A 15553-nucleotide genomic window follows, 5' to 3' on the forward strand; every position below is an offset into this window, starting at 1 on the left:
AGACCTTAAAAAATGCTGTGGGGGACCGGGAACCCTCAGTTTTATTTAAAAGAGAAAACACATTAATTTTATTAAGGCACATTAAGGCAATCCTTACAAAATCAAACTTACAAGTCAGAATAAAATAAATACTCTTCATTTGAACTTTGATTAAAAGCACATCAACTTGATACAATTATTTTATCCACTCAAAAACTCTGCAAGCTTCCTGTTGTTTTCCTAATTACTAATAATTTCCTGCCACTTAAATTAAACTGCTTTTTTTTTTCTTTGGTGTAACCCTTATTTCAAAATTAAAAAACAGCGTCCTTTTCATCCGTGACAATTTTATTTACTTGTTATTGTTTTTTGCGAGTTTTACATTTTAACCATATATTCACAGGTTACACAAAACCAATACTGTAATTCGTTGAATATACTTTGTAGTTAATTATTGTTTTACCTTGATTCTCATGACTCTCGATTCATGGATAATGCATTGGAGCATGAAGAATATTTCATGGCGTCATTGATGTACTTTGAAATATGATAGTTTCACAGGGCTCAAAATTGCCACCGGTACAGTCTCCAATGCGACTACATGAAACATTTCATGGCAGCCAAAAAGTCTGATTTAGTTTTCATGTAGCAACCACATTTTTTTCTGTTCATGATCACTAATGTTTACATGTATTTTCTCAGACATTGTATCCTTCCCATTGTACATGCTGGTCCTAGATAAACCCTATTGAGCCATCTTGTCATAAATCTCTGTTTACATGCATGGACATACATACCGGTGAGTAACTTGGCATGTGCAGTTTAATTTTGGGTGCAAAAATTTCCATCAAGTAAAGCTGTGAGTTTCACAGTCAATGCAGTAAATGGAAGAAAGTAGAGACGACCAGGCTAATTTTTCTCCTGGCAGTGACCTTTCAGCAAGCAGGCAAGACAGCAGTAGCAACAGAAAAACGAACCACAACAGGCCATTTTCCGAAATGTATTAGAACAGGGGCTGGAGAAAATTAAATTTTAGTTAAAAGGGATTTAGCAAGAACTGAAAAGGCCACTAATTGGACTGTGGAAACTTTCAAAGGTAAACATTTCTGTTGTTGGTTTTTGTTACATTTGTTGAACCATCCATAAGGAAGTTAATATTATAAAATCAACCAACCAATCAGAGACAGAAACTCTACAAAAAAAACATTTTTTTAATCTACCTCTGACTTTGTTTCAAGTGGAACCATGATCCCTCTAGAAAAAGGCGGTAGTGAGTCCTGGGACTCACTCAGCCAGCAGCTATATGTAGGAGGCCCAGACACAAGAGTGTGAGTCCCAGAACCATAAACACAAGTCTTGTTACCTTGTGGACAGATAGCATGGAGAGATACACAAGTTGACCATTAATTTTGGTGTTCTTGGAGACTGGCCAGTCAAAAGAGCATTGATAGTATTTTGAAAAGTTTTGCACTGGGACTCCAACTTGCTGATTTTGTTGTTACTCTTCTTAGCTTTTGTACAGGTTTTACAGTACATCAAATTGCCATCTTTATTGTTTCCCAGCCACAAAAATTTCTTACTCTTTAAAATTTCTTTAAATTTTCATCTGGAAACCATTCAAAGACAGAAAAGAGGACTTGAGATTTATTTGTTTAACAGTACTAAAGCAAACCGCATGCTCTGATTGGTTAAGTTGTTGTCTACTATTTGCCCTTGGGTATACGCTGCTGACATGTGTGATGATGTGATGTAGCTTAGTAAAGGCACTCCCTTTGCTGCAGTTTGTCAATGTTATGCTATAAAACAAATGGTAAATGCCACAACTGTACACTATTGAGTTATGGATGCACTTCGGAAGTTTGCTAAGCACTCAAGAAGCTGGAGTTGCATGTGGTTATCGCCTCGTGTGACTTTTATGCTTCTTTTGTGTCTAGCAACCTACCGTGTGCATCCATCATTTAACAAATTGACATCAGTTTTTTTTGTGTCCTCTTATTGATGATAAATTATGTCACAACATTGTCAAAGCGGATGTGAAACCACGAGGTGCAGGTGAGTGGTTCCGCAGTAAACTTTGACAATGTTATGACAAAATTTATCATCAATAAGAGGACAGATGCATAACAAACTGACTTCAATTTGTTTTTTACAATAACAAGACCCCAAAATGGTTAAATGCCAGCAATAACTGAGGGGAAAAGACGCTGTAAACTTGCCATAAACAAAGATAAGTGAATTTTAGTCAAAGTGACTTGATCATTGTCAATAGGTTTTCTGGCTTTTTGATTGGCTACATAACAGTTTGACCGCTGCAAGTTGAACTTGAAAGCTGATGATTGATGGTAAAAATGAGCCAATCAGTGTGCGAGGAATTCAACAGTTATTGTAGGACTGACAATAGTGTATGCTATGGAGTCCGCCATTTGTTAATTTTATTCAATAACAATTTCGGCTTGATGTGTTTAAAAGTAAATGTGTGCCCAACTGTTGCACTAGTATCAAGACTTTGATTATGAAAAACAATAAACCATTTTAATTTACAGTTGTCCGCTGAGTGATCTGGCCTTTGAATGACGGTGAGGTTGGAAGTGACATTGTGTGATAGACCTCACTGCTCTTGTTGTGTAAATCAAGTTGTTCTAATGCTAACTAGGTGCATTTATGTGACAAAAGCAGACAGGTCTGTATCAAAGCAGGGTCACCTCCAGCCTTGCTGCCACTCAAATGCCAGGTCACCTGGCAGAGAACTGTAAAATAGCCTATTGAAGTGCTGCATATCAAAAAAAAGCCCTGAGTGACTCTTGATCTCATATTGAACTCTCCTTTTTCATGGAAGGAAGCGAAATGGAATCTGCATGGAGAATCTTGCAGTCCATCTGATGTCACTTGGGGGTCTGTTTCCATGCACTGTCAATTATTTTGGAAATGTGTGCCAATTCCTGTTATAAAATATGCTTGTAGGATGACCCACCCCCTATGGGTAGCTAAAAACTGAATGCCCCACGCCTTACCAAGAGTTAAAAACTAAACAACAACAACAACAACAACAACAACAAACAACAAACAACAAAAGCCTTTATTAACCTGTCTGGGGTATTTAGCATTGCTGCTAATTGGGGACACACAAAAAAGAAATTATGAATGTAAAAAATAAATAAGTATATAGTAAAAAAGTTAATAAGTAAATATGAAAGTCAGGTCAGGATAAACATCAGGATAAAGACCCTTCCCCTCTCCCTTCCCCCACACTCCTCTCCAATAATTTTTGACCAGTCCCCAAGCAATTGGTGTAATAATGGCTAGGTGAATAAGGAGCGGTAAGTCACTGTTTTCTGAAAAATAGCATTGCAAAATGTTATATATATATATTTTTTCTTTTTGCGGAGGTGGCTCTGATGACATTGCAGGCTTACTATTTGGCCAATCTCAGTTTTGCAGTCCAAAAATTTGAAAACTCTCTTCTCATATTGCCAACTAAAAGGATGAAATGATCAATTAGGGGGTGACTTTTTGTTGGGCCTTTTTTTGTTCCTAGCCCATTTAATGCTATTGAAAGTTCTCGAGATTCTGGTGGTTTTTTGTTGGTGCCGAGCCATTACCATCATGGTAATTGCTATCATGCATCAACACACTTAAAGTATTAGTGGACAAAGCAGTAAATAGATGTACACTATTCCTTAATGATCTTAACCAGTTTTCTGAATAAATTTTATCAGACATTTCCATCAAAAATGTTAAAACCTCGTATTTATTGCAAGCAGTTCATCTGACAATGTGTAGTTTATATTTACATCCCCCTGTTACCACATAACTTGACCTAAGACATTTATCCACAAGTCATCATTTTTACACCCCAAATAATTTTAGGGTGCGTTCCTTTGGTGTGGTCTGGATAATGATCAGGGTCAGTGATACCAGATCTGTCTCGATCATGGTGTATCAATGGAACCAATGAATCCACTCTGGTCATGCATTCATCCATTCCTTTGATGCACCATGATCCAGACAGATATTGGATCACTGATCCTAATACTGGTCACCCCTAAGGAACACACCTTGGAAAAATTGATTATCCTTCATAGTTAAAGACCAACAGGAACGAAAAGGCCCGTTTGCCATAGGCGTTGAATTTAAAACGAGGTTTAACCTTTTACCCCCTAAGGCGAATGGCAGTTTTTCCTAAATCAGCAAATAGAGACACTCTGCCTGTGTACAATAAACCATTTGAAAGCCACTGTTCAGCTTACAATATATTTAAGAACTGACATCAGCAGTTATGAAAGAGGTAGTCATTTTGAGAGAATTTGTTTTAAAATGTAAAACTGAAAAGCTTCCAACATGTATCAGTTCTGAAATATCATAGGTGTGCCCCTGAACTATAGCTTATTTAGCACATCTTAGTTCATAGCTTGATCTGAAACAAGTCTTGCACTCCATGTGCACCTCAAAAAAGAAACTGGTATATTATGGGGGTTGTCAACCATGCCTTAGATAGGAGGGGGTGACAATATATCACGCTGTGTGCCGAATGGCAATCTTAGGGAGTAAAGGGTTTTAATCAACTAAATGAACTAAATGAATGTACACGTAACAAAGAAAAAAAATTAGAAGCTTAAAAAATTTTAGGGAAACATTTGTTGTTTTACCGTGGCCACCACGGTGCCCACCACGGTGCCCACCACGGCCACGATGGCGGTGGCGACCACCCCGACCACCACGCCCACCACGCCAGAAATGGGCCATCTCTGAGGGGCACTCCCGGTAGGAGTGCCCCCATCCACTGCATGTAAAGCATTTTACTGAAAAAAAGAAAATGACATTTATTAAGGCAAAATTTATTATTTTCTGCACATGCTACAAGCTCATTCCCAGGGTCTCTCATCTTATCACCCCCTGGAGTGAGCAAAGAGTGCGGCAGTAAGATGAGAAACCCTGAGAACTAGGTTGCACATGCTACTAGTTTCAATTTGTCAAAACAGTTGGGCTGATGTTTCCTTTGTTTCAAATTCTGACAAATTCGATGAAGACAGCAGGACAAATACAAATTAAAGCTAAGAGGTTTTAAGACGGATTCTGCTAAATTAGTTCGAGCAATGAGTGCAAAACTTATCTACTAAAACTTTACTCATAGCATGGTAACTTTGAGAATACTATTTAAAGCAACCCACTTTAGTTCATTTCTCCAAGTGACCCCAGTATTAAATTGTCAAGCATTCTCGAGATAGTTAGTGTCAAACATCATAAGAATGCTTAAAGCATGTGTTTTTGTGTTTTTAACAAACGCGAAACATCTGTTTTTATTGAAATATGGATAACCTTAAGTCCAATTTTCTCTCGCGGGGTCAGCTTGAGAGCTTAAGTCTCGATAAGCGCTTCTTAACTGTATTCAAAATATTACCTCGCCATGAGGTTTTGTTTGGTAACTTAATTTTTGCCATTATTGCTCGAATGTTGTGCACAAATCATCTTAATACCTGCATTTATTGTAGTCAGTTTATTATCATTGGGGGTCCATCATAATATTATTGTGGAAACAAATTAAGGTAAACGTCATTAAAAAAAATTTAAAAGTGGTGTCAACAAAACAAAGTTCAATGCTAATGTACTCATATCGTTCTCATTATTATGTGAATTATTAAAGAGAAAAAAACAATTGGCAATTATTTTTTAAGATTTTTCCTAGACTCAGAATGTTATAAAATATCTATCTGCAAGGCAATTTCATTAACTGCTAAAAAGCTTTTTCGAGAGCAATATTTTTAGCTTTAGTATACTAGAAATAGTCTAGCTTTGGTTATATTTCAAAACTGGGCTATAGTAACTCCCATTTAAAAAACTCTTGTACATCCATTTGCAAATATTGATATAGTCAATTGAGTGTGTAACTCTCAAATCCAAAACTAAAGAGCTACTAAAGGTTTTATCCTCTACAGGCATAAGATGTATTAAATTTTGAATCTGTTTACAACTTTCCAGCTCAGCAGCGTCTTTCGTTTGGAAACCAGCACATTTTGAATTTCAAAGTTATGCCCGTGCGTCACATAAAGCTGAGATCGTGTTTGTCAAAAAATATACACTTATCTCGTGATTTTAGCTATTTTAGGAGTTTAAGTATTAGGAAAAATGCTTTTGTAAATGTTTATGGTTCAGTTCAGATAATCAGTCGACCAGATAGCCAAAGTAAGTTCCAGATGTTTACATTATTTTCCAGCAACCATATTGGAGGACTAGGGAGGTCCTCCAACATGGTGGCTCGATATTAGGGTCTATAATTTTGGGTGGAACATTTCGACAAATATCTCAACTTTGGGACAATGCACACACCTTAAACTTGAAGAACTATCTTTTTTATTTATCATCTGCAATATCACAATTTCACTTTATCTACTGCATGATTTTGTTTCATTTGTTATTGCATGACAGTGCACACACTATTGTTTCAGTTATCACTTACTCCTTTGTGGTCTCATCCTTGGCCGCTCATGCTCAGGTCCAGCAGCAACAGGCCTAGCGGGCACTACACGTGCCCCTGGCGGGGCTCCTTCCCTCGGCAGTTCAGCTGCTGGCCCTGGAGGGGCTCTTGCAAGGGGCACAGCTGCTGCTTCTGGATCAGCTGTTGCAGGGGCTCCTGCAGGGGCTCCTACAGGGGCTCCTGCAGGGGGTTCGTCTGGGGCCCCTACTTCCCTTCTTGAAACCATTTCTTCATCACCTATTTCAAAATAATTTGAATAATAATGTTATCTCATTCACTAAATAATAACACCTGGTAGGTAGAACAAGCAACAGAAGGTGGCAGAGCTGGTAGCATAGCAGCAGGTCTAGCAGCACAGCAGCAGGTCTACCAACACAGCAGCAGGTCTAGTGGCACGGCAGCAGGTGGCACAGTGGGTGCCACTGGAGGGGTTCCTGCAGGTGGCTCTACAGGGGCCCTTTGCAGATTAAGGCACGGCTGGGGCTACGGGCATTTCTTCATCACCTGTTTCAAAATAATTTTAAAAATATGGTAAACAAGCTGACTTAAAACTCTTGGTAGGTAGAACAAGCAAGAATATTTAACAAATGGCCATTAAATTAAGCTGACTGTAATTGGGTTAACATTCCTATCACAATATAGTTACAATACTTCCATGCAAGGAAGAGTTTTACTGGTGACAACTGCTCATCATGTAGAGCAAAACAATTGCATAGGCTAAACAAAATGTTCAGTTGTACTCCTTACTAAAAAAAAGAGTATTAAAATTCTTAGCAGTCTTTTTGCATCATGCTACCATGTTCAGTTGTAAAGATTTTAGCTTAATATTCCAATACGTACAAGCACTAAATTACTCAAGGCAATCATGCAGTTCCCACTAATGCCACTATCTATTCTGGATCATAATTACAGTTTAAGAAGACTGCGACATCAATCTACCTTGCAGGTGTGTTTCTTTTTGGAGAGGAAGATGGAAACTTAACAATACCTGGTACATTGACCGTACCTCAGTTGCCTGCATGCAGCCATGTAATTGAAATAAGCTATACAGACTATAATTAATTGCTGAAATACTATATATAGTTTGCAAGAATTTCCACTCTGAATGACAGGCACATAATCTGCAGAGAAATGAAATTTTGATATCTATGATTCTCAATTTTTTTCTCTGTTCGTGAACTGTGCCTGAGGACCCCCCTTTTCCCTGTACGATCCTCCCTTAAACGGGCTTAAGCTAGGTCATGCTATTTTAGGTAATTTTGTTTAATTTTGTTAATTATGAGCTCTAAACGTCAAATTGGTTGAACAAGAGTCTTTCATTTGCAAAATCAAGACCTAATAACAACTAAGAATGATTTTCCAGCTTTGTAAATGACATTTTGAGATAAACTGATATAAATTTGAAAAAAGGTGGGCCGGCGTTTTTCAAATTTACCCAAATGCAATCCAGTTTAATCCTCGTCAGTTTTGTCCATTCATGTGCCTTCTTGGCTTCCCTGTGTTTTTTCTGAGTTCTTCTATAGTTTTGAGCTGTTTTTGTGATATTTTAGTTAATTCTATGGCCATTTGATCAGTGCTGAAATTTCCTAAAATTGCGTGACCTAGCCCCTTAAAATACAGGCAATATGGTAAGTAAATGTATGATATGCCTTCCTTAGCTTGCCCTTGAAAGACAGGCAGGGATCTGGAGGGTAATTAAGCATTGCAGGCTATATTGCTCACAGCTCTGTGATTGGACACATGTGACAGTAAATTTGATTGTTAACTGTATAATGTTTTGCTTGACAAATTTTAGACTAAATTTATCTTTTCACCACCAACCACTTTCCACCTATGATAGTGTAACACGCATGTTTAACTCACCATCTAATATTTCACCATTGGCTGCTGAAAGGTTAGAAATAATGAAAACTGATTAGTAAGGAGTTGCTGTATGATGTGAGCCAAGAAAAAAAAAATGACTTAATACTGAAAAGGTAAACCGACAACAGGTAATTTACATTGATCATATTGTTACCAACTCACCAGCTTCCCCTCTTCCAGTGACTGTGGAAAAAAGAAGAAAAATGGCTGAATTTATTCAAAGATTTCCACAATAACTCCACAATTGATATATACATATATACATGTATACATGTATATCCCATGTCGTCTCTTACTTTAATAACTCCCTATTTACACTATGGTATTATGTACATGGGTTTACTGCTCACAAACACAATTAAAACGATTGCTATTCTTCCAAAAATGTGTATTGGGCTTAATTCTCTTTCAAAAAAAGGAAAACATTCAATTCCCTTAAATGCATTTGCCTTTCAATGCCTGACTCTTATCTTTCTAACATTTGTCCTTCTCGATGTATTATATTCATACGCATTAAGCCATAAGCCTCGTGAATCAATTTCTAAAAACCAGTAGAATGCATAACTATGATACCAGATCATTCACGAATGAGTGCTTCTCTGTACAATTTCTCAGAATAGAGAAGATCACAAAATCCTTCTCAAGACTTGGTGTCTCAGTCTGGAATTCCATCCCATATTCAGTAGAATTACTAAGCAAATCTAAATTCCAAAATAATATAAAGGAGCTACTCCTTTATGTGTCACAGTGTGAAGAGATGGTTGTATCTTAATTGTACCCTTGCACCTTTTGCAATTTTGCTGTAAATTATTATTACTTAGCTGTTCATTACTTTTGCACATTCTTTCCTGTTTCATTTTAACTCTTGCCACCGTCTCGATTAGTTCTGGAACTAGTTAGTACTTGACAATAATAGTTTGTGCCATTAATTATTGTACAATGCGCTTTGCAAGCCATAATAAATAGTGCATTTTAAAACAATATTTTGAGAAAACCATAAAGTTAAGAGGTTAAACTTACAGCGCACGAGCCGTCCCCCGGATGTAGACATTACATTTCCTAAAGGAGAAAGGAACAATTCAATTAAATATGAGGAAAAAACAAAGCTTACTCTGAGACTTTCACAGAATTTAAGCTTTAGCACTCACTCTGCAAATGCTTCAAATAGCTAGGGATTTCAAGGTTTAACGCTTAAGCTTATATGTAATCATATCCTTACGTGTTTTTTATTAATTCAATTTGAGGGTTATAAACTTACCTCTCCTACCAAAAAAATTGTTGAATGATGGCATTCTGCAACCAAAATGAAATATAAAATAAGCTTAAGCTTTTAAATGATTATACACTTAAGCTTAATCTTCTACAAAACGGTGAAATAAAACTTGGGAGTTAAACCCACTGACAACTTAGAAAACTGGTCTTAAAGTTTTCATAGCTTCGCCCTAATACAAAGCTTATGTTTGCAAATAACTGAGAAAATGAGTCCAAACATTCGCCAAAGTGTGCTTCTGAAAGCAACCGCACAACTTATGTCGCCGTCACAAAGGAAAATGTCACTGTCTCCCTGCCTCTGCTGGTGGCGACACGAAGTCGACGCGGATTCAGCACGAAGTCCAACACGACAAAAATGGGCCGGTTCGCGTCAGATGAGATCCGGGCCTGGGTCTGGGGACGTTGTCCGCAACCAGGGGCATATCCTGCCGAAACTTATTTTGGGGAATTCTTAAACGTGAAGAGAGAAAAAGAGAAAACAATTGTACTCACCTCACAAGTGGCTTGTCATCGATCCAACTGAAATTTTACAGTGCAAGCTGTATCTCTGAGTCAATGGCGGGAAATTTTCGCCGTTTACCACGATTTCCCGCGGATTTTTCCCGCGCAAATTTCTGCAACGGGTTGGGGAGAGAGGAGACATTTCCGGTGGTTTCAAGAAGCTTATTTCACTTCATTCTACACGTGAACGATATTACTTATATGCTTTTTTTACTAAGTAAAAAACAATATATCAGGGAACCGTTTCTCGTTTTCTCGAGGTTCCCGAATCATTCACACTAGACTAGAAAATTCCGGGAAGTAGTCCCTCTTTCAGTTACACCTAACCCCAAAAATTGTTTTTCGCTAAAACGGAGTATTTGGGCGAAAAAAAAAAAAATTTGGTTAAATCCTCGATTTTCTGTGCTCTGTCAAAATCGCGGTTAAGCGGCCGCGTTTAGGGAGTCTGGCGCCGAAATCAGCGCGTTTCTCGCTCCCGGGAAGGGGCTATATTTTTTCCTCGCGGTTTATTTACTGTCTTACTCGACGGATTAAAGCGAAGAAAGGACTACTCGTACTATATTCTCACCTAGAAAGCCATAGCAAAATCTTAAACCATCTGATTACAGAGCTATTTTATTTACATATTCTTAATATAAAAAGACGGTCCCCTCATGCATGGATTTTTGAGGCATATGCACCTCTCTGTTTTTTAGAAAACGAGAAAGGCTTTGCGTTCCCGGAAAGTTTCCGGGAGTAAAAAGAAATGGTCCCTGGATTCTACAACACTGCTATCTGGTGTGATCTGCATAATTCTGGCCTGAATTCCATTTTCTGTCCGGCCACATTATTTTATCGCCGGTTATTCCGATCAGAATGGGCCAACCGAAATAAACTTTTTTTTTCCATTTGAAGGCGCGGTATTTGATGAATAAAATATGTGAGTAATAATAATAATGAATTTCGACAAGTCCGACTCAGGTAAGTGGATCACCTTAAAAGGTCATTCGGAATATTCGATTTTCGGTCGTAATTTTATTTGGCACTATCATTATGCCAGTAGTAGGAAAATCCAGAACCGTGGTGGTATTTGGTAACCTGCTATGGCGTTGCATTCTTCTTGTAAACTTCTTTTGTTAGGGGATGTTTGTTATTTTTCCACCTCTTGTTTTAACTTGTTTTTAGAACATTTAGGCTACATAACATCCCTCTTTTTGCAACACAATTCGACCTTAAATGTTGTTTTTATTAACTTCTGTCATAACTGAGTTGAGATTAAAACATGCTATTAATTGTTTCACTTAGATTGTTTGTTTCATTTTCGTTTTCTTTATATTTGATTACTTTCGGCAAGGTAAAACAAGCAAAAATTAAAATTGTTATATTCCGTAAATTCTTTGTTAAAGCAAGGTCACTAAGAATAAATAACACCGGAGCTCCGCTTTTAGGCTTGGCTAAATCTATATATTAATGAAGCATATAGGAACAAGTATGATAAAAAATGGAGAAGACTAACATAGATTAAGAACGACCAACTTGAAATTATAAGGCCAAACTTTCCAAGTCCTAAAAAAATAAAACATACAGAAAATAAAAACTTCTCAAATTCGCAGTCATTTTTTGTTAAAATAATTGAAAATAATTAATTTTACTTTGTTAAAAGGCATCAATAACCAAGGAAGCAATGGAGTATACCAAGGGAACCAGTTGGGATGCTACAAAGGTCACCTGTACCCAGCTATGACTGCCTCAGGTGACCCGGCGAATGCCGCTAACAGCGCTCATTCCACGTATCAGTACACAAATGCCGTGCCCCAATGTGGTGCTTTTAACACGGGACAGTGGAGAATTTGGGAAGGCAATATTCGAGCGTTTGCGGTGCAGACATGCATACCAGCAGGGGGTATATTGTATCTTGTAACCAGAATTTCATTCGTTGCCATTCAACCTACACCACCAGCTCAACCAGGTCAGCCAGCTCCACTTCCACAGCCAATTGCAGTTCCGATTGTCCAATTCGCTCCAGGCATTGATAAACTCAATTCAATGTGGACTGTGGGCGCGTGTTTATACTCAAATAACCAGTGCGGTACCTTTGCAGTGACTGGAGACAACGTCCCGAATCCAACTGGAATGCTTACACAGGAAATTACCGTAGCACACTTGGACGGTATTCTTCAGTTCGACATCCAAACTAATGGCCTCAAACGGGACAGATCGAGTCGAAGGACCAGGCTGTTTCCAGGAGTTAGCAGATGCTCAAATGTTAAACTTCCCAAGGCGGAGTATACCACTGCAGAATAAAAAGCCTTCCAAATCTCGAAAATCGGGCCATAAATCCTCGAGCTCGAGCTCGACCCAAAAACCCTTGGGCTGAGGCTCCACACCAAGGTCCAAGCAAAGCTCAAAGTCAAGCTTAAAATCAAGCACAAAATCAAGCTCAAAATCAAGTTCAAAATCAAGCTCAAAATTAAGCTCAAAACCAAGCTCAAAAAAACTCCTCTAGCTCGAAAACAACACCATACCCGAAGCCACCAACCTCAAGAAATCCGAGCTCAAAACACAAGAGCTCAAAGTCAAGCTCAAAGACGCCAAGCTCAAAAAACAAATGTTAGAGCTCAAAATACGGATAAACATGGAAGCAGTGCAGAATCGTCATACCGTGGACTTGACGAATTAATTAAGAAACATATATGAAATAATCATCCCAAAAGAAATAATGTTTGTTAACTATTAAGTAAGCTAACAAAAATAAACTTCAAATTGGTAAACCGTCGTTCTTTGTACTAAGTTGCTTATTGTTACGTACCCTCAGTTGGAAAGTTCAACGCCCGAACGCCTTTCAAACTAAAATGTGGCATTCCAATTTGGAAAAATTCCGAAGAGTACTGGTATTTGATGCCGAAAAAGTTTGTGTTTCCGAAAGGTTTTGGCTAATTGGAAGGAGAAAAAGAAGTGTTCAGTTGAGTTCGCCAGGGACAATACATCCGATTTCACCAAAATGTACAATTTAATGTAAAGAGATCGTGAATGTAAAAAAGATCGTGCATCCATCGCGCTTTCCTTTTTAGAGAAATTCAGACTTTCTGATCTCCCGGCCCACAACTTATCAGAACAAAACGGTCATCTATCTATGATTCTAAAAGGATTCAGAATTTCTGATCCCCCAAGACTGTAATAAATTCAAAAAACTGATCCCCAGTCCACAACTCGTCAGAACAAGACAGTCATCTACTTATAATTCTAAATTCATTCAGAATTTCTGATCCCCATCACCTCACGGGACAAAAACGGCTATCTGTTCATGGTTCTAAAAGTATTGAGAATTTCTGATCCCCCTCCAGCACTAAATCTGCTAACATGATAGAAAGAGCTGTCGATTTATAATTCTACAACAATTCAGAATTTCTGATCCCACATGACTTTAAGGGATTCAAAAATTCTGATCCCCCAGTGCATAACTAATCAGAACAAAACAGTCATCTACCCATAATTCTTAAAAGGATTCAGAATTTCTGATCCCCCTTACCAGCTGACAGGACAGAAATTTCCGTCTATTTATAATTCACAAGAAATTAACTAGATATCTGATAGCGAAAAAGTAACGACTGGATAGTAACTTTAAACACATTACAGACAAAATGGATCACAGAGCAAAGGGCATCAGAGAAGTACAAAAATTTCATGCTGGACAGTGAAAGGTTTTATTTTCAATTCAAAAAGATATGAATTTAGGCTCCAGAATTACAAGCTGTCAGTTAAAGTTCACATCAAAGATAACAAGAATTTTAATCAGGACTCAGCTGCCGTCTGCGCCACCTCCGTTTTCTGCTTTAATGTGTTCTTTTCAGATGGAGGGCCGCTTTTCTTGCCTTTTTTTTTTCCCTTTGCTCTGCAATGAAGCAATTGAAGCTTGATATTTTTATACATAGCGATAGAATTAACATTGTTTTTCATTAATCAATTGATCGGGAGTGTATTCTTTTATAAAGAATAATGAGCAGTATGTAGGCAATGCGGTAGTGAAGTGTATCGAGCATGATCTGTAGCTTCAAATCAATTCAGTGTAAACTTTAAGTTACCTCTTCAAAAAGCACACTAACAAACTATTGTGCAAGCATTTCATACTGTTACGGATGGCACGACAAGACGCCATTTGCAATGCAACTCAACTCGTTTAATGCGTACTTCATGTAAGCTACATAGAACTAGAACGCACATGTTTACTCCAAATATGGTAAGACAACCATATACGTAACATCTCCCTTTCTTTAAAAAAAAGAAAAACTAATAAACAAATATCTGGCAAAAACTAGCCTAAAACAAACTTACACAAATCCACTTTGTTTCTGAAAGTGTTCTATGTCAAACTAAATCAGTTTATCCGGGCTTGCTAAAACAAACTTAAAGTGTTCAAAGTCTAGCCTTTGCTTAACGCTTCATGTCAAAATCTTTAAATCTTGAAGGGGGACGAACAGTCCGGGTTCTTGTCTTCTGAGGTGCTAACACTGGAACATTAGTCTCTTCAGCAACAGTTTCATTCAAGGAATCTTTGTCAGGCCTAGTAGGTATAGCAGGTAACTCAGGTACTCTAGGTATCTCCTTGTGATTTACTCCTGACTCATGTGAGCTAACCTTGGTGCTTTGCTTTTCTGGTGTCGAGGATTCTGCTGCAGGTCTCAGAAACTGCCTGTTTCTTCGTAGGGTCTCTCTGCCTGCTTGGACTACATATGACCTGTCTGACAGTTTCTCGACACAAGTAGCTGGTTTCCACGTTTGGTTCTTTCGCAGGGGTGCACTTCTGACTTCTTGTCCAATCTCTAATTCAGGTAACTCCTTCACATGACGGTCATGGTAGAACTTCGCCTTTTGCCTTTTCCGCTCTAATTTCTCTGTGGAATGTGCGCTTACTTTGGGACGGAGAAGGCTTGACGCTGTTGGTAAGAGAGTTCGTGTTCGGCGCGACATAAGCCTATGGGCGGGGCTGTCACCTATACCTTCAGTAGGTGTGTTCTCGTAGTCTAGTAGCGATAGCCATGGATCTTTCCCATCTCGGTCCGCTTTCTTAAATAGCAGTTTAACTGTCTTCACTGAAGACTCTGCTTTCCCATTTGACTTTGGGTAGTGTGGTGATGATGTCACATGGTTAAATTCCCAGCTGAGTGAAAACTCGTGAAATTCTTGACTGCTGTACTGTGATCCGTTGTCTGAGACAACAGTGTCCGGGATTCCATGTCTACTGAATTGTTCTTTGAGTACTTGTATAACTGCACGCGAGGTGGTATCTTCAAGTTCACTAACTTCTACAAAATCTGAGTAATAGTCAACGACTGTGAGGTAATTCTTTCCACTAACAGTGAACAAATCTGTAGCCACTCTACTCCAAGGTCTGTCTGGAAGTTGATGAGACTGCATTGGCTGACTAGCATTCCTAGCCTGAAACTCGGCACAGACAGCACATCTCTCAACCAGGGCTTTGACTTCTGA

General features: G+C 38.3%; 2 protein-coding genes across 4 annotated transcripts; one reads left to right on the forward strand and one right to left on the reverse strand.

The window, feature by feature from the left end:
• Positions 1 to 440: 440 nt before the first annotated feature.
• LOC145460350 (uncharacterized) lies at positions 441 to 11522 on the reverse strand. 3 transcript variants are annotated; one of them, XM_081445133.1, is made up of 7 exons: positions 11320 to 11340; positions 9573 to 11230; positions 9335 to 9373; positions 8477 to 8497; positions 8315 to 8338; positions 6434 to 6688; positions 441 to 4778 (listed from the first exon to the last, which is right to left on the reverse strand). In XM_081445133.1, the coding sequence occupies exons 2-7, from the start codon at positions 9604 to 9606 to the stop codon at positions 4534 to 4536; spliced, it is 618 nt and encodes a 205-aa protein (XP_081301259.1). In that variant the 5' UTR covers positions 9607 to 11230; positions 11320 to 11340; the 3' UTR covers positions 441 to 4533. The 3 variants fall into 3 exon arrangements, with proteins under 3 accessions (XP_081301259.1, XP_081301260.1, XP_081301258.1); XM_081445134.1 differs by having other exon boundaries at positions 8315 to 8335; positions 9573 to 11522; XM_081445132.1 differs by having other exon boundaries at positions 9573 to 11522.
• A 138-nt stretch (positions 11523 to 11660) lies between these two features.
• Positions 11661 to 12688, forward strand: LOC145460355 (uncharacterized). Its single transcript, XM_081445140.1, has one exon. The coding sequence runs from the start codon at positions 11807 to 11809 to the stop codon at positions 12368 to 12370; it is 564 nt and encodes a 187-aa protein (XP_081301266.1). The 5' UTR covers positions 11661 to 11806; the 3' UTR covers positions 12371 to 12688.
• Positions 12689 to 15553: the final 2865 nt, after the last annotated feature.

The sequence above is a fragment of the Orbicella franksi genome, chromosome 11 (genome assembly GCF_964199315.1).
Source record: "Orbicella franksi chromosome 11, jaOrbFran1.1, whole genome shotgun sequence".
Classification (NCBI taxonomy): domain Eukaryota; kingdom Metazoa; phylum Cnidaria; class Anthozoa; order Scleractinia; family Merulinidae; genus Orbicella; species Orbicella franksi.

What these genes read in the sequence shown, in the direction of transcription:
- LOC145460350 (XM_081445132.1), bottom strand. Translation starts at nt 9,606, where the DNA reads ATGCCATCATTCAACAATTTTTTTGGTAGGAGAG. An exon ending in CACTGGAAGAGGGGAAGCTG is followed by an intron (nt 8,339 to 8,476) that starts GTGAGTTGGTAA and finishes CTAACCTTTCAG; the next exon opens with CAGCCAATGGTGAAATATTA. An exon ending in AAGGATGAGACCACAAAGGA is followed by an intron (nt 4,779 to 6,433) that starts GTAAGTGATAAC and finishes TCTTTTTTTCAG; the next exon opens with TAAAATGCTTTACATGCAGT.
- LOC145460355 (XM_081445140.1), top strand. Translation starts at nt 11,807, where the DNA reads ATGACTGCCTCAGGTGACCCGGCGAATGCCGCTAACAGCGCTCATTCC.